This window comes from Corvus hawaiiensis, chromosome 2 (assembly GCF_020740725.1).
Source record: "Corvus hawaiiensis isolate bCorHaw1 chromosome 2, bCorHaw1.pri.cur, whole genome shotgun sequence".
NCBI classification, from domain to species: Eukaryota; Metazoa; Chordata; class Aves; order Passeriformes; family Corvidae; genus Corvus; species Corvus hawaiiensis.
In genome coordinates, this window is record NC_063214.1 from 51,036,117 (window position 1) to 51,054,728 (window position 18,612).

General features: G+C 44.3%; 1 protein-coding gene and 1 long non-coding RNA gene across 4 annotated transcripts in view; one reads left to right on the plus strand and one right to left on the minus strand.

The window, feature by feature from the left end:
• Positions 1-6,266, minus strand: part of ATP8A2 (ATPase phospholipid transporting 8A2) — a 320,265-nt gene extending 313,999 nt beyond the window's left edge. For 2 of the 3 annotated variants that reach the window (XM_048294918.1, XM_048294919.1), the window contains exon 1: positions 6,130-6,210. Coding sequence is in view for 1 of the 3 variants with exons in the window: in XM_048294917.1 (XP_048150874.1) it covers positions 6,130-6,208 (79 nt within the window). In the remaining 2 variants the exon portion in view is untranslated. Of the gene's footprint in view, positions 1-6,129 lie in introns of all 3 variants that reach the window. The other variant, XM_048294917.1, reaches the window with a different exon arrangement.
• LOC125321702 lies at positions 5,552-9,966 on the plus strand. The gene is made up of 3 exons (XR_007201650.1): positions 5,552-5,740; positions 6,865-6,994; positions 9,405-9,966. It is a non-coding gene; the product is annotated as an uncharacterized LOC125321702 (long non-coding RNA).
• Positions 9,967-18,612: the final 8,646 nt, after the last annotated feature.

Sequence of the window (18,612 nt, forward strand, 5' to 3'; positions counted from 1 at the left end):
GGATATTGCTTCACAAGTAGCAAATCAGCTCTGTCAGATTCAAAGATTATTTAAAAGCCATACTTGACAGCTCAAGCAAGACTGGACAAAGGGAAATACACCAGTCAAGAGTACCACCCTGCAGGGAGTCTACAGAGCATCACTTGACAACCTTCCAGAAGAGCAGGAACAGATGACACAGTTGTTCATAGGGCCCTCAGCAAGGCTTCACTACAATAAAAATGCCTTGTGAATGCTGATTGGAGAGTGATCAGTTCTAGATGCTGACATCAGTTTTCAGATGATCATCCAAAATACCATCTAGAGCCAATGGGAGCTATCAGCTCAAAACTTCTTGAGGAGGGAAGAAGGGTTAATGATAAGGAAAAAGGGGAATGCTTTAGAGCAACGTTACTTCTGAAGACATAGATGTCCATGTTAAAAAACCCCTGCAGAGTTGGCAGAGATCAAGACTGCACTCAAACCTTGTGGCAGTGGAAATGCAATACTAAATGACTATTCTTTCTATACCCAATGAGTTTCACTCAGGAAATACACGCAGCAGTTTTATCATCTTGGTGATATTCTAGGACCCTGAACAGACAAGATTTCTTTGCAGTCAATTTACTGTTATATATTTAATCCTTCATGGAACCACAGTGGCATTTCTGCCAAATCACACTAGTAGGGCAGTGCTTTTAGGTCTACCCAGAAAATGAGAACACTGACTCACCCAGCACAGGGAAGTATACTAAAAGCAGATACTGCTAGAGAACTAAAATCTGAAACAAAAGTCCTGTGGAGAAAGTGGCACAGAGAAGGAATAAAACAGTTTCTATAAATAGACAGTACATGTGTCGGTTTGCAATGGAGTTATGAATACTCAAGCAGCATAACATAAGAGAGTTCATATATTGGCTATACAGCAGAGTGCAACTTTAAGTTTTTATTAAATACATTGATTTAATTTAATCCTAGAAACAGAAGGGTAGTTAAATATTTTATGTCCCCAATTAACTCCTAAATAACTGTATTCCTTATTATCTGAGTGGTTTGATCTTTAATGGATTTATTTATGATCTCATCTCCCCCATCACGGGAGGGAAAAAAAATGTTTCTTCTGCCACTCTACTTAGGACCTTGGTTATTTATGAGGTTGCTCCACAGTAACTGTACATAAATCACCTTTTTCTAATTCTAAATACCTAAGCAGAGGTATTTTAAATTCCCTCCTATTCTAATGCAAACTAACTCTCACAGCCAAACAAGCTTTAAGCGAAGGCAGAATTTCAGGTTGGCCTTCAGTTAGCCCCGTCACTGTCACCACCTCACTTTACAGTTGTGCAAGATCCCACACAGCTTGAGAAGACTCCCCTTTGTGCTACTATAGAAACATAGTAATGTAAAGCATGGGGTTTATTGTGATGAGTGCTTTGTCAAAAGGCATAATTGTCACTGGTGTTTACATAAATAGGATCGGGCCTTTGATGTGATTGAATAAGCTGCACATTATACTACGCTATGTGCCAGTTAAACACGGATGAAAAGAAATGGGAGGTCTGTAACACACCAAATTACCACCAGGCAGTGTGAGTGTGTGCATGAACAAACGTGGACTACAATAGTTTGACTGTTCAGTAGTAACTTCTGCCACTAAACTGGTAGAAGTTTAGTCTTCACTTGGAAAAGTTTCTCATCACAGAGTAGAATTTCTATGTGCCAACGCTATGGTTGCAATCATCTTGCTCAGTGTTTCAGTAACTCTTGGTGATGCTAATGGCCAGTTAAAGCATTTGCTGAGAAGTACACCTCTGTGTTCAGTCCCCACTGTCACTACTCCTGCCAGGTACATTTCTCTCAGCAGAATAGGGCTTTTATTCTTAGTTGAGCAGTTTTAATAATAGTATTTAAAGAATTTGTTAGCTCAGCACTTTGCTGACCCCCTCCATAGGGGTTGTTTGCTTAAAAATGCATTCAAGGCAACTGCTGATCCTCCTGCAAAAAAGGAGGTAGGTATCCCGTGAGTAGAGGTGATGTGAGTGAACTTCAAGGTTAAAGCTTTGTAGCCTTCACCGTGCTTCTTACACCACCTGAACCTGTCCTCCTCAAAACCATATTACACCTTACTTGAAGCAGCAACAGCCAGATGTAAATCATGCAGAGCTGATTACATATTTCACCTATAGCTCCTGTGCATTTTATATATATCTATAGGAATTATGTCTAACCTGTAAATGACTATAGATAAAATCAAAGAATCATTAAGGTTGGAAAAGACCTCCTAGATCATCAGGTCCACCCTTTGACTGAATACCACCATGCCCCCTAAACCTTATAGCAAAGAGCCATATCTACTAATTTTTGAACACTTCCAGGCATGGTGACCCAACCACTTCCCTGAGGACCCTGTTCCAATGCTTAACCATCTTTGCTCAAAGATGCTTTGAGCAAAATACAAGTGCCTATGTAGAGTTTTAACTGCTCTGTATGACACTTCCCAACAGTTGCAATCATGGTAATTATATCCCAGCACAAAAATAGCCCAAAGAAGTTCTTGCATAGACATTTCTCTGAAAAATGGAAGGCATGGATCCTTTGCAAAGAAGGGAATAAGACTCTAAGATCAAAAACACAGCACAAACTATAAGCAAATATTTCACAGGAAAAACAGATGGAAAATATTTAAAAGGAGTATTGTTTCATACCATGAAATGATGTTTATATTTCAGCTCCTCATGTCCTGGGAGAAGATTCTGTTACTACCTTTACACTAAAAATATTTTTCTTGCTGATGTGTATCACTGAGCAGTTGAAAAAAACCACAGTAAATAACATCAAGATCAGTTGTACCTTTAATCCATTATAAAGTTGAAATTCGATTTTTTCCCTAAAAATAAAAATGCCAATGTGTAATCATCCAATGTCTTATTGACAGTTTCTTATTTTTAGTGATTTTAAGGAGGCAGGAAGGAGAAAAACAAGTTAGTCTTTGATGTCTGTGGTTACAACAGTAAGGAGTGAGAGACTTTGAGAATAATTTAAATCTAATCAATTTAGCTCCGTTGGTACAACATTACAGCAATAAAAAGGTTTACTTGTACAAAGAAAAAAAATCAATTAATGAGCAAATGCATGAAAAAGAAAAGCAGTGATCATCTGAGTGGCAGAAGGTGACTCCCATCTCTAAATTCTCCTTTTCACATCACCTGCTTTTTTGGCAGGTGCTTTGTACTGGTGTTAAGCAGGTTTAAAACTCTATCAAATATACCAGTTACATTTCATGCTGTATTAGCACACGCCGAAGTCACACCACCAAATGCAGGAGGGTAGAAAATCTGAGACAAAAAGACATTGTTAGACCATCACAGAGGTAGTGTTCTTCTCGACTAAAGAAGAATGTCTGTAAGCTACTGAAATACTTTACACGGCATGAAAATAAATCTCAGTGACCCAAACTAAAACCTAATACTTTTGATTACCAAAACTCCCTTAAAAGTAACAAAACTAGCAAATAAACTAAAAGACTTTAAAGCAGGAAAGCTCTTCTCTTCTAAAAAGGAAAGGAGATAGAACATTTTGATACACAGATGCCAAAAAACCTGCAATGGATAGAGACAGTTGCCTGACCCTAACTAAGGATGACAAAAGGGTGACCGCTTCCCCCTCCACACCATTCAGCTCAGAAGGGTCTTGAGATTTTGCAGAACCGCTACACATCCACATCTGAACTGCCTGTCAGTGGACAGTGGCTCAGTCTCCAAATGTGTGCTTTTACAGCTGAGCACACAGAGCCCAGAGCCCCTCACACGAAGCTGTTTGGCCCCCAGACACAGAAGGTCTGCATATCAAGCCACAACATGCTGTGAAAAACAGAGCTACTGCCTTTCTGTGCCTGTTCCCTGATGGAATTCAGATCGTACAGGCTGGTAGTGAGCCACATCAGCACTGATCCAGGTGACCAGGTAATCATCTGATGGCTAATGTTGACACAAGCAAGGCAGTGGGAATACGCAGGAATGGGGAAGGCAGGACTTTCTCTCTGGGTGGCAGAGAGATTGGTTCTGGTTGTCCTAAGTCACCAGAGCCGGCTCTGGTGTCCTAAACCAAATACAGTCATATCCCTTAATAAGTCTGTGTAGTGAGTTACACAAACCTCTATTATGTAATTGTATAGGCATTATATATCCAACTATACTAGATATTACTCCTGTTATCCTTAAAAATATTTGAGACAAGGAAACACATTGTTCCAGCACTAGGAAGTGATCTTAATGCTAACCAGCAACCCCCATCTTTCTTCAAAGTATCACCTAATTTGGATTCTCCTTATGTGAAATGCAGGGAACATGTAGAAGTCTGAAGCTGTGTACACATAAATCCCGGCTAGAAAATCTGGGCGCCGCAAGCACCTACAGCACGACTGAGGTGCAACTTAACCACCTAGATCCACAAGTATAACTGTGGATTGTGGGTGACCAAGCACTGGAGATACTCAAGAACTGTCTGGCCACAACCCTATGCAATGTGCTCTAGGATGACACTGCTTGAGCAGGAAGGTTGGATCCTCTGTTGTCTCTTCCAACCCATCCTGTGTGATTCTGTGATTTACAAAAGCTGAAGCATAACTCCTTATGTATGCCACACTGAAGCTAAACATTCTCCAAGTGCCAAGCATCCGGTATCTGAAGGGAACCTAGATTTGGATTCCAAATGTTAAGTCACAGAAAGATCTGCCACACTGCAGCTCTGGGAAAGGAGCCTCCCTGTCATAGGACAAGGTTTCAGATCGGACTGCAGAAGTGGACACAATCCCAAACACTGGAAAGTGGAATCTGCTTAACTGCAACTGTTTCATCTGAACGGCTTAGGCTGAAGAGAAGTAAAGCTGGTAATATGCTAAATCCTACCCTGAAACTTACCATTTCCTCTGAGCAGGCATTACACACCTCTTTGCTCAGCATCCTACTTATTTCAGCACCTATGGAGAAGTCCCTGAAGTTCTGTCCTTGCTACCAAGCAGTGAGACCAAACAGGGAAATGTTACTAGAGTGACCAGGTTGTGCAGAGGAGCTGAAGGGAAGGTGGCTTTCTCATTTCAGCTAGCTCTAGCCTGGTTCAGTGAGCTGAACAGCTACGAGTGGCTGGAGGACATCTTCAAATACAGCATCATCCAAAAGCAATCCAGCAAATGCTCTCCAAGGTGCCCTGAGACTTAACCCAAAGCAGAGTTCATCAGGGAATGTGCACATTTATCATTGAAACAAAAAGTGCTAAAGCAGCATTATACTACTTTTACTCACCACAAAGACTGTACTAGGCACCTAAACATTTTGTACAGGAATGGGTGTCTGTAAGTCACTGGCAATGTCACTGATGCTTCACCTATGCCCAAGCAGAACATACCAGAGCTGCACCTTGGTCCTACAGAAGTCAGTGTAAGTCCTTTGGAAGCAAAATACTAACTTCAAGGCATTCCACTTCTGTCTATTTTTTTATGAACTAGTTGAAAAACAGTTTCCTAAATTAACCTCTTAAGAAACCTTGTAATTTGCCTCTCCGCAGGCTCACTGCAGTGCCTGATGCTCTACCCGCCCCTGATCACGGGACAGTGGCCCCTGACCGGCCTGGTGGGGGACACCTCTGTCTCCCCTGCACCCGCAGTACTGCACTCTAACCAGTAGAAATTTTCCTGTCAAAAACTACCAGAACCAAGAGAACAAAGGGGGATGCCTTGCCCGCTCCGGGCTGTTCACGCCGCGGGGTGAGGGTGCCGGGGGCCCTGGGGGTCGCGGTGGGATGGATGGGAGGTGCGGCAGCTCCGGGGCGGATGGGGCGCGGGGAGCTGCGCCGGGCCGGCTCCGCAGGCAGGGGCGCGGTGTCCTTGGGGCCGCGGGAGCGGGCGGGCAGCGCTGCGCCCTGGGGCCCGCAGCACCTCCTCGCCGAGAGGAGCCCCCGAGGGCGGGGGCGGCACTGCGGGACCCCCAGCGCCGCGGCCGGCAGGGCCAGGCGGCCGCGCCATGGAGGCGCCGCTGCCTTCCTTTTCTTTCCTTTCCGTTCCCTTCCTTTCCCTTCCCCCCGCGCCTGCCTTCCTCCGCCGCGGCGCCTCCTCCCCGCGCCGCTCCCGCCCGCCTCGCCTTGCCCTTTCCTCACCGGCCGAGGAGTGGATCTTGGAGGATTTCCGCCGCAGGGACATCTTCAGCGCGGTGTCCAGGCCGGCCCTGTTCGGCATGGTGCGGCCGGCCGGGGCGCGCTGGCCATGGGCCCCCCGCACGCAGACGCCGCGCTGCGGCCACCGGCACCGCCGCGCCCGGGCTGCGGGGGCGGGCGAGGCGCTGAGCCCTGGCCGGGCTCGGAGCTGCCCTGCCGGGGAGCCGCTCGCGGCTCCGTGCGCCCGCTGGGAGCCGTTGCGTAAGGTGCCATAAAGTCAGGGCCCGGGTTTGGTGGGGGGTTTTGAGGTGTCTGTCTGGAACTAGTATTTTACTAGACATTTTAGGCGCATAAAGCGTCCCAAGAAAGCCCCCGCTGGGATCAGGATCCCTAACCGGGCTTCTTTGTTCCGGTTACAAGGGCATCTTTCATCACTGTGGCATGCTGCCAGCATCATCACAAAAGATACCGTTGCTTCTCAAAATGTCCGGTAAATCGAGGCTAAAAAAAGAAATAGAGGAAAGATTAATCAATGTAGCACTTACAGCACATCACCTTTCTGTGCAAAACATTTGCAGCCATGAGAATTTAACTACTAAGGACAGGCAAAGAGGAAATGTAATTTAATAGGAAAAAAAAATAGCTAAGACAGCACCTCTCAGTCTTTACACATGCTGGTCTTAACCAGGCATAGCTAGAAGCAGTTGCCACATCTTAAGGGGTTGCTTTCTCTACCAGGTGAACTTCAACGTAGAATGGTTTAAGTGAGGCAGAATCACCACAGGACAAGGATATATTGAGTTTTGGGAAGATCTACTGCATAAGAAATGGTCTCCATATCTTAAAGGTCTTCGACAAACATCCCCAGGTCTGTATCTAAACTACTTGACCATGTAGAGTTGGGTAGCACACATGATGGGTAATTTGGGTGTTATTTCAAAGATCATAATTAATGCTAAAACCTATGAATCTCGCTGTACTTGTCTCACTGTATGTGTCCTCACATATAGTATGGAAAGCGATACTTTCCAGCTACAACTTCACAAAATGTTAGAAATAGAGCTTTTTTGACAAACCACTTTGCACTTCCTGAACTCAAAGTAGTCCAGAACTGTGGCATTTTACACGGATTGAACTGAATGCATCATAGCCCACTGGAGATGTGTGCTTTGGGACTGCTGGCCACAGATGTTTCTTGCCTGTGAGAAGCTTTACTCATGGATTTTATCACTCTTGGAGAAGTGGCCCAAGAGCTTTGTGAATGAAATCATCCAGTAAGGGCAATGCCCAGTGCTGGCATGCCAGCATGCCTTTCCCATTTTAAGATCATGACACGGAGCTGGTTATATTAATGAACATCATTTTCTCCCTCAGCTTGCTCTTTCTCCTCTCCACAAATTATTATCTGTTGTGGTCAGTATCTTTGTACCAGGAGGAATTGCCTGGGGAACAGGAAATCACTTCACATATATTGTTAGCTAGTAGACAAATTAAAGTGACGTTCACTTTGGGTTCGAGCTGTCAGCTCAAAGTCAAAGAAAGTGCTCCCAAAAAAGGACCAAAAAATGAATGACAACTCCTGGATTCATGTTTACTTTTTCATCAGAAATTAGCCTTCAGGTGAACTGTGCTTACAGTACATTTAAAGTATTGTGGACTGTAAGCCATCAGCCCTGTCAGCCTGAGAGCCCATGTGGCAGCTGAGTGCTCTTGTTCCTTCACATGCACTGCACTTACTTTCACCTCTGCGCACTCAATGTTCTCGAAGAGTGTGCCAGCTAGAACACCATCTGCCTTGCAGCTACCAGGACTACTCACTCACTTGACTGCTTGAGCACCTCAAGGAGATTTAATTACCCAGCCCACACCTCAACAAGCCTGAGCTGTATCCCCATGGAAGGCACTCCCTGAGCATTAATGACCAGGCATTTCAATAAAGCTTACTGGCATGGAAGAAACAAAACATCTTTGCCCCTGCTCAGACTGAGGGCCTCAGAGGAGACCTGTCTGCAAAATCTGTCTCAAGTCACAAGTGGATATAATTATACACTGCAGTCTAAGGGGAAGCTGAGGGGAGCAAGTGGACTGCAAAAGTGTCCAAGGAAACCAAGTGTGCAGGATAATCTTGGTAACTGAGAAAGAACCTGAGTCCTGCTCAGCAGGCTTAAGAGTGGGGCCTGCAGGAAAACTAAGTGTGCAGTCCAGAGCAGTTGGTTGTGTTTCTGAAAGCTCACGTTCATTAGTAACCAGCTGACAAGCTCTGGGTTAGCCCTGAGCTTTGAGGAAAGAAGCAGCTCATTCCGCTGTGCAGGACTCACCTTTGTCATTTTGTTATGCAATGCCTGTCTTTGTCATCGCGCTGATGTGCACTAAATTGTGTATTATCGGACCATGAGTCATGGTAGTATTATTCCCTGGGGTCTGTCATAATGGCTCCATGGTTTGAATGATGTACCAAAAAAAAAGCAGTTGGTATTTTTCAAATTACAATGTGCTCACTTTTCTAGTATTTATAGCAATGTATTTTCAAAGAGCTCAGTATGCATAATAATTATTTCAATGTAATAAATAAAGCAAAGGCAGGAAGAATGGTCCTGTAGTTAATGTGCCAGACTGGGAGACAGGATATCTTTATTCTATTTTTGACTGTGCCAGATGCCGTCTGGGACCTTAGAGAGAGATTGTTAAACCTGAATTTCCAAAAAGATGCATCCTCTGCTCCAATTACTAATGTTATACACAGAGATTGGTTCTGGGAAAAAAAAAGGAAAGAAACACACATTACTCAGAATTTATTAGTGTAGTGGAAAACGTAACAGTCTAATCAAAGGTGAGAGCTAATTATTACCGAAAAAGAAAGAAAAAAAGAAAGAAATTAAAGAATGCTACTACTACTTCTGAAAGAAAAAATCAGAAATAATAAACCATTTTGGTTTTTTGTAGACACACTCTCCTGTCTGCCTTTTTTTTTGGTGTGGTGCTTACCCTTCCACTGCCCCTCTGGGACCAATGGTCGACAGTGCTGGCCTTTGTAAAGCAGTGGGTGTTGGGGTTGCAGCTAGTCATCAGTGTTTTCCCAACAAATTCTTTGCTGAGAAAAGCAAAGAACTGTTATGGGGCTATTTTTGTGTGGTTTTTAAAATGACTTCACACCTTGCTCTTTATCCATTTGTCTACTGCTCCACTTTACATCCAATTGTATTATATGGGATGCCATTTATGTATGTTACATATTTGTTCTTTGTGTAATCCCTCAACTCTCTTTGTCCACTTCCCAGGTCTGCACTGCTTTAGCTGACTACTGATGAGCTCTTTGTAGCTGCAAGTTCTCTACTGCCAAGGCTGTGCTCCTTTTTTTATCATCCCATGCCTCTTCTACAGTGTCCTGGGAGACCACTCTCCGGGGACTCTGCTGTCATACCAGGCCTGTATTCCGCTATATATTATTATGTTATGCATCATTATGTTAGTTATAAAAGATGTTATACATCATTATGTTAGTTATAAATATCTCATTCTCCACAGTAGAACTTCTTGTCACTCTCCATATAAAAGCCACAGTGGTGCCATACAAAGTTAAACAAAAGTAAAACAGTTAGACATAGCTACCTACCCATTAGAGACATTGGTGTTGCAACTAAGTAAAAGAAAGCCACAGACAGGTCAATAAAAGCTCAGGCAAAATGAGGCTCAGTCCCAAGGCCTTGCAAAGCCAGTACAAAGCCTGTGGCCTCCTGCCAGCAGTGGTGGTATCAGGCTACAGGATGAGAGTAATTGCACGCAAGTTCTGCTTGTCTAACTCTTCTTGTCTTAAAAAAAAATAAAAGAAAAACAACATAATAGACTCTCTTGCTCTTAAACCAAATCTTTGTGCTGTGGTGCTTTGTCCTTGTTTACATGCACAGGATCAAAATGAGCATGATGCAGATAATATGCTGAGCTACAGGGGAGGTGTCTGTCACTCATCATGACATTTTTTAAAAGGTCAAAAAAAAAAGTCAAAAAGTCAGGACTTGCTGTTTCTAGATTGATAGAGAAAGTGTGCTTGGCATCATTCAGCTCAGGAAAATAAGTGAAATAACTTAAGGATCTTCTTTGCAGAGATGCTGCTATCTATAGACAGATACAGGATGTGACCATAAATATGTGGACATGCGGCAATGCATGCATGGCCCACCCGAAATCTCCTAAGGGAGCTGGAGTCTCCTATACTTTATAGAGCAGAAGGGGCTTAACAATAACACTCCTCTTACAGTTAACCATACCCACAGATTTAACTTGAAGGTGGAAAAAAAATATGATGAATTGCACATTCAGTGGCTGCATGGGAGAGGGGTGGAGGGGGAGGGTAAACCATTACCTATAAGTGCAATGGGAGAAAAAAGATTAAAAATTTGGAAATGTAGGCAACTTGATTAGTTACATGCCATTCAGGTTTTTCAGGTTTTTGAAAAAAGACACATGTAAATAAAATTGCGATGAGTACAATAATCATATTGATATGCTGGAAACTGAAATTTGTACTTATAGCAGGAGGTGATCTGTGATTTGCCCGAAAATTACTGAAAAACTTAAAAATACTGAACCCATTCTATTTTGGCACTTGTGACAATAAATAAAGAAAACAGTGAAACTGAATAAAGAAAAATAATGTATTTTTTCTAGTATACTCAAGACTAAGAACTTGTTATGACAACTTCTTCATACCTGCAAGTTAGTTCAGGAGACAAACTGTGCTTGCAGTACAGTTTTACTTTACTAGAATAACTCCAAGTTTGTATGGTTTTTAAGATATATTTGAAATGCAGTAAGCTAAATTGGAACCAGTAATTTTTATTCCATGGCAATGGCGTCAACAGAAAGAATTCATCAGGCTGGAAATTGATGGAAAGCTCTGTCTAGAATAACCCTTACAAATGCTTTGCACGGGAAAGACATATGGTACAGTAGACCATAGTTTGGACCTTAACTTACATGGACCCAAGTTAGTAATTAGCTAGTAATGAAGAAAAATAATGTATTCTTAAGCAAAGAAGAATAATACTGAAGAAATTTAAAGTTTAATGAAGAAATCATAGTGATGCCATGAGGATTTTTGCCTTTTCTTTTATGCCCCTGTTGTGCCTTTTTGCGGCTTCTGTATTCCTGGTGCTTTTTGCCTACATTCTTGGACTTGTTTGTTGGGCTGGGAGACTGAACGTTTTGGAGGCTTCGTGGCTGGGGGTTGGTGAGCCCCGGACCCCGGGGTCCTCTCCAGAGCATATTCTGTGAACCAGGATGGAGCCATCCAGGGGAGGGTTCCTTGGGGAGGGGGGCTCGCTTGGGCCTCTCATTGGCGAATCTTTGGTGGATATGCTGGTTAGTAGAACCTATAATGTTATACCCAATGTTGGGGGGGAGAGGGGAAGACAGACACAGAGATAGACTCGGCGGGGTGCATCTCGATGCACATGACCTGGACGTGTACATCTAAGGATCCTTAAAATAAATACCAAGGTAAAATCCCTTTTCCCCTTCTAACCGTGTATGACTCTTGATTTTAAGACCAAGAAAAGGCATCAGTAAAATCATAAAATGGCTTGGGTTGGAAGGGACCTTACAGATCACCTTGTCCCAACCCCCTGCCATGGGCAGAGACACCTTCCACTAGACCAGGTTGCTCAGAACCCTGTCCAGCCTGGCCTTGAACACTTCCAGGGATGGGGCATCCACAGCTTCTCTGAGGAACCTGTTCCAGAGCCTCACCACCATCACGGTAAAGAATTCCTTCCCAATATCTAATCTAAACCTGCCCTCTGTCAGTTTAAAGTCATTCCCCCTTGCCCTGCCACTCCTGTCCCTGTAACAAGTCCCTCCCCAGCTCTCTGGTCAGCCCCCTTCAGGTACTGGAAGGTGCTATAAGGTCTCTCTGGAGCCTTCTATCTCCAGGCTGAACAGCCCTCTCAGCCGTCTTCATAGGAAGTGCTTTAAGATAAGATTGATTTCCAGAATGTAAATAGTTCTCAAAATGCATGAGGTGCATTTTCATCACTTCTCTGACCCACAGCTAGGTTGCTGGCTAATGTGAGTCCAATATTCTCTGGCTTTGTAATCAATGAGATTGGTGCAAAGGGAATCCAAGGCAGGCATAAAATGCTGCCATACTGATTTGGTGGCACTCACTTTGTACAGTTGTAAACAAATGCAGAAAAGCAAAAGTTAGTCCCAAGGAGATGTGCTCAGAAAGACTAAGAAGCTTGAGAGAATGGACATATTTGTTAAGGTAAACCATACTCTAGAGGAAGTGTGTAAATATTCTGAAATATGTTTTGAACCAACTACTATGGCCAAGGCACCATATGATTGGAAATAAGGGAGTTCAGTATATAGTTTATCTGTGACTTAGATTTTGCTTAAAATACTTTGATACAAAAAGAAAAAAAAAATCAAGTGCTGTGTACAACACAGAGTAAGTAAAAAAAAAAGGACGCTCTTTGCTGTGAAGGTGGTGAGGCACTGGAACAGGCTGCCCAGAGAAGCTGTGGATGCCCCATCCCTGGAGGTGTTCAGGGCCAGGTTGGAATGGGGCTCTGAGCAACTTGGTCTAGTGGAAGGTGCCCTGCCCATGGCAGGAGGGTTGGATTTAAGGCCCTTTCCAACCCAAAGCATTCTATGATTCTGTGATTCTATGCATACCCTAGAGACTAGCACTCACAGCTCTGCTTGTTCACATTGCTTTGGCAGACTAGGATAAAAGGGTTGCTGCTGATGCCTGAAGTGGCCACCTAAAACAGAGACTAGACAAGAATAAGAGAATAATAGTAGGTATTTATTTGAAGGGCCTTCAAAGGTACACCTTGGGCAGTCAAAAGGCTACACCCAAGATGGACCCTGGGTCACAGGTTCTTCACCCTTTTATAAGTTTGGTTCATTTGCGTATTAGGGTTAATTCTCCAATTATAACCTCAGTTAATTATGTAATTACCCCAAGTTTGCCCCCCTCTTCAGAAGCTTTTAGTTTACACATTTTGGGGCCTTGAAGAGCAAACCTAGAGAGGTTTGTTATGTCTAACCAGCATGAAGGAACAGCAGCTAACAGGCCACACAAAGCTTCAGAGTTACACACTAAGCAGTACAGGATTTGAAAAATACAAAAGTTAAAACCTAAGGCATCACTGCTCTCTGCCCTGCTGCTGTTCAGGAAACATGTCCAGCTCTAACTGAGGGAGCAGTTCCTGCAGGCTGGAAATCTGCTTCTTGGACACTCGTCTCCAGGGAGTTTACAGAGAGGCAGTGCCATCATCCTCATTTCCCCAGGGCGGAGGAGGCAGAGGGAGCGGCGGTGGCTTCCGTCGGGGCATCTGGAGAAACAGTGCTGCGACGGGATGTCCTGAGCGCAGGCTGGCGCTGTCTCTGCCCTGGGGAGGGCCGTGTTCCCCAAACAGGATCGTGGGAGCCGCTGCAGCACCTCGGAGAGCTCCCAGGGCCGGGCCGCGCCCGGAGGCGCCGCCTCCTCGGTCCCGTCGGTGCCGCGAGTCGAGCAGCAGTCACCGCGCTTGGCTGCTGGCTTTCCTTGGCGTTATTTCAAATCGACCTAATTCATTTTGTTTCGGAACTGGCATTCATTTAAGATCCCGTTAGTATTTCCACACCCAGAGAAAAAAAGGCCGCAGGTGCAATGTCCAAGGAGCTTCTGGCCTGCCCCCCCTCCCAGGGCAGCGCCGGCCCCGCGGAGCGCGAAGGGAAACCACTTTTCCCTCACCCTGCGTTCTTCCTCCCTCTCAGGGGAAGCTGGGGCTCGGCGGGAGGAGCAGCGTGTCTCCCCCCGCCTCCCGAGTTCCCGGTGTATAGAGTCCCGGGGAAGCTGACTTTAGTCGCACCCCCTCCCAGCTCAGGCTGCTCTATCGTATGAGAAATGCCCATGAAGTCTCGGCCTTGACAAACTGCACCTGGACTAAGCCCCTCTCCAGCTTATCAGAAACGCTGTCTGTTCCCAGGAAATAGTGTTGTCTAATGAGCACTTGTTTTTTAACAAGCAGCCTTGGAAACTTATTTTTCTTGCCTGACTAACAACCCAAGTGGAATAATATTTCTGTTGACGAACCTTCAAAGAAAGTTACCGACTTGAATTGTGGCCAGTATGAAAAATAGTTATGACTAAACCCCACTCTCTTACAACCCTGTGGACAGTGGTCCAAAGGGAGACCCTTTTGAGCTCTCAGTTCCCCCAAGATAAGGGGCTCATGTGTGTCTCAAATACCGATCACTGGATGGCTGTGCAGCCAGCCAAGGACTGTTAGTAATAACAGACAAGAATTGTTGGGAATAACCAAGGACTATTGGTACTAGCACACTGTGAGAAAGAACCAGTTTTGGCTGGAGAAGGGGGGCCAGGTGGAGATAGGGCAGCACTTTTCTGTGAGAAAGATCCACAGCACAGTACAGGAGAGCACAGGAATGATTGGCAGGAAGTAGACATGGTCTGTAAGGTGGGATTGGGACCACCAAAGTCTCCTGTAGCCCTCCGACCCATCTCCAGAAAGGCCTAAAAGAACAGACTGCATGACAATTAATTAACATGGAAAATGAGAAACCAGTCTTTGGGGTGGAGAAACTTGTCAATAAAAAGGTACTCCCAAGCCCAGGTGGTGCCCCCAGAGCCCAGACATATCATCAGCTGGGCTGACTCAACTGGATCACCTCTTATCAGCTGGATTGATGCTGAAACGAGGGCTGATGACACCTTTTCATCTCTCTTTTCCTCTTTCTTTTCCTCTCTTTTTCTCTTTTCCTTATTAAGATTAATATTTCCCCTTTTAGTTAACCTCTTTAATTTCCCTTTTCCCTCCCACCCTGCCCCTTTATCCAAAACCCACTGCCATGTGCCTAATTTTTCTTTTCCCTTCACCCTATGCCTCTAACCAAAATCCAGTGCCATGGGCATATACAGCAGGTCTGGAACTAACATACCAATTTCCACATCAAGTGTGTTATTTGCTAATAAAACTCCCTGTTTGTGGACCCTCGGACTTTTGTCGCTCCTTTCGACCAATGAGCATTTTCGAAGCTGAAGTGCTCCCTTCCCCTTAAGGGAGGGTTGTCACACGGTGCCCTGCTGCAAGTCACCCTCCTCTTCACAGGCAAGTCTGTGCCCCCAGACGCACCGCCAAGCCACCACTTGCTCCTTGTTGTCTGGCGCCCTCTCCTGCTGTGAGACACTTCCTCTTGGAAGCCGAAGGTTTCATCCGAATTCAGCTGGTCCAGGCAGCGCACAGGGATGCGCCATGGGCTGCTGTGGGACCCTGTGCACTGAGGCTCTGCACAGGCTCTTGCTCTCAGCGTGCTTCTGTCCAAAATAGTCCGGGTTATTCAAGTTGTTCTGGCTTCCCTAATTCTACCACCGCCATAGTGAGAAGGAATCTCATCACGGTACTTTCTGGGAGTTTGGATGCCTCAAATTGCATTACTCACATCTCACAACCTAGATCACAGAGAAAGGAGCTATAACTTGATTCATGTCAGAGCAGAGTGGATGCAGGGGAATAATCAGTGACTGAAATCAGCTGGGAGGCCAGAATCAGTTTGAGATTCATGTAACAAGAAAAAAAAATTGGAGTCTGTACTTGGAGATGCCTTAAAATAAAGGGGGAGAAGGGCTAAATTTTAAGAGACCTTTTGCTGAAATAATATGATTCTTTACTCTCACTGCGTATATTCAAGTTAACTGCTACACATATGCAGATTAACCTCACTGTATGCTCATACACATACTGGCAATTCCTACTCTTTCAGTGTTTATATGTATGCTGTTAACATTGAACAAATGGAATAAACTGTATGCAAAATGTGTTTAAGAACACAGTAAAAGAAATAGTACCAGCAGCCAAAGTGCTCTATTCCTGCATTACTCACTCAGAAAAGGGCAAGACCTCTGTATTAAAATAGCAACATGATATGCTTTCTTGGGCATGCATGCCTGAAGGTAAAGGGTGAGCCATTACTAATGTAGCTCAAATGTGTGTGAACTGCAAAAATAGCTCACAGGCTCTGTAAGGTATGACAGATGCTCAGCACTGCAGAACCAGTACTGTGCAAGGAAATACATCACAATGGAACTGGCCTAGTTGAAGTCTTAGTACTACTGATGAGATGGAAACGTTCAACATAAAAATCAAGTGTTTTTATTGGAAGTACAAGCAATATACTTTATCTGTCCCACTTTACTCAGGACAAGAACCCCAATTGCCTGAAGTTAGGCCTTCAAAAGGACTGCTTAAAATAATGGGACAAAGTGATTCCACATATCCCATTTTAGCTCTTCAATCTGTAAAAGAAAATCAAAGCTGTATTTGTTTTGTTTTAGTGTGTATATGTTTCACTTTTGCACTTCAAGCAATTTACATTACACTAAAGATAAATTTAGTGCTGGAATAAACACCTTCTGGAGTAAGTGTGAATGCCAAGGAGCAACGTGCACTGAATATCTGGTGAACCTGCTCCAGGTCTCTTTCAGACTAGTCAAAGTCTAGTGTAAGCCCAAAAGAAAAAAAAGAAACTGAAGAAATTTGGCTTTGAGGTGCCTTGTGTGCCCAAAAGGCAGGCTAACCCCATTCCCTCTGTAAACATGAGCAGGCTGAGGGAAGTCTGCAGTGCGCTGGGCAGTGCTTGCCTGTTGCTGATGCTTTCTGCATGCAGGCTGAAATCAGATTAGCTGCAGAGGATCTCAGGAGAGCTAATTGTATTTTTAATTTTAAAGACTCATCTCTGGCAGTGTCTTTTGTTCTGAATGCTGCTCTGACCACAGCTGGGTATGCACAGCTCCACAGTTATAACCATGGTATACGACTGGATAACAGTAATCCTGAGCTTTCTGACATTTGCCCCCTCTCTCCCTTGAAATCCTGCAGACTGCACTGATCTATGATCAGTGCATTCAAAAGGAGAGTCAGGTCTCAAAGCCATTTCAGGAACTGGTAAATCCTACAACCCACAATGAAATTAATGTCAGTGTCTCTTTTTAGGGGTAGATATTGAAAGAAAGGAAACTGGCAAGAATACATACTATTTTCTGTGAAACAATAATGCAGAGATCTTCTGGACTGTTTGTCTGAAGATCCCACCTGCCTCTTCTTCCAAACAGGTGGCCTATAGCACACAGCTACCACAACAGTGACCATGCTGGTCTGCCTGCTACTCGTGACCTGGCTCTCAGCTGGCTTCTCATCCATCCTGAGACAGAGCTCACACATTCCTGCTGCTCTCACCACAAAGGGCAGCTCCTCCCCATCGCTGTCCTTCCTTAAGAGCCTGTATCCATCCATTGCAGCACTCTGGCTGTGTGAGCTATCCCACCAGGTCTCTGTGATCCTGATGAGATCAGAGCCTTTGAACTGCTTTCTGCAGACCGGCACTTGAGATGCTGATTTCTTAGAGAAAGTAAGGTATCTGCCCCCCCATACTGGCCTGTAGGGCCTGCTTTATTTGTGTGAACAGACCTGGAGTGAATCCACTGCAACTCTCTTCCGTTAAGAGATTTCTTCTGCTCACATCACCTTTCACACTCTTGACTGCCAACTTGGCCCACCGCTTCCTCACGTGGCTGCAGGATGTCCTGCCTGTCCCCACATCATTCCTAACTGGCCTAGTGGTCAGGCTGGTTGGGCTCTGACCAGTCACGTGGTAGTTACCAAATGACTGCACAGGGTTACTTCAGCAGGAGCTTGGGCATGGGGAAGTGGCATCTCCTTTTAAAAGCAGAATAGTTATTTTCCATCAAGGCAAAAGCATGAAGTGGCAGGACATAACCTGCTATCATTTAATGTTTCCTTTTACATTTCCAAATTTGCATGTGTTGCTAATTGTGTGTTATTTGGCAACATGGGAATCCACTTCGATGTCATATTATTAAAGAAGAGACTATTACAGAGACATACAGGGCCATAATACCAGCTAGAAAAGTCACTGATAGCATCACACAGGTAAGAAATAGAAAAACCTATTAATTCAGCCTGATATTTCTCTATATTTTTGCAGGGGTATTGTTCAAGGCAGCTCTCTGGGTCATGTTCCACATTAAGGTTTTCTACAGGCTCTAGATCAGTGCTACTAGTTGAGCTCAATTTAATATCTCATTTTAAATAAACTTATTTGTAAAAATTCTGCCCACATTTTTCTATTAAATTCCATATAAATAAATTACTTTTCTTAATGTCACCAAAGGACAAGGCAAAAAAAGTGTTTGGAGGGTGGGGGTGGCAGAGAACTGAAATTTTATCACAGAAATGGAGGTAACAAAAGCCAATACCAAACGGAATCACTAAGATTTAACTGGTCCCATCAATGCAATTTCTTGAGAAAGCTGAGTAACAAATTACGTGCTTCTCAAATGGAGGGGAAATACTTGACAGCTTCCATGTGGTAGGACAGGAGTATTGTAGTGGAGGCTTCATGTTTCTTATCCCATAGCCTACTGTTTCTACAGAAAGCTCTCACTGTACTTTGGCATAT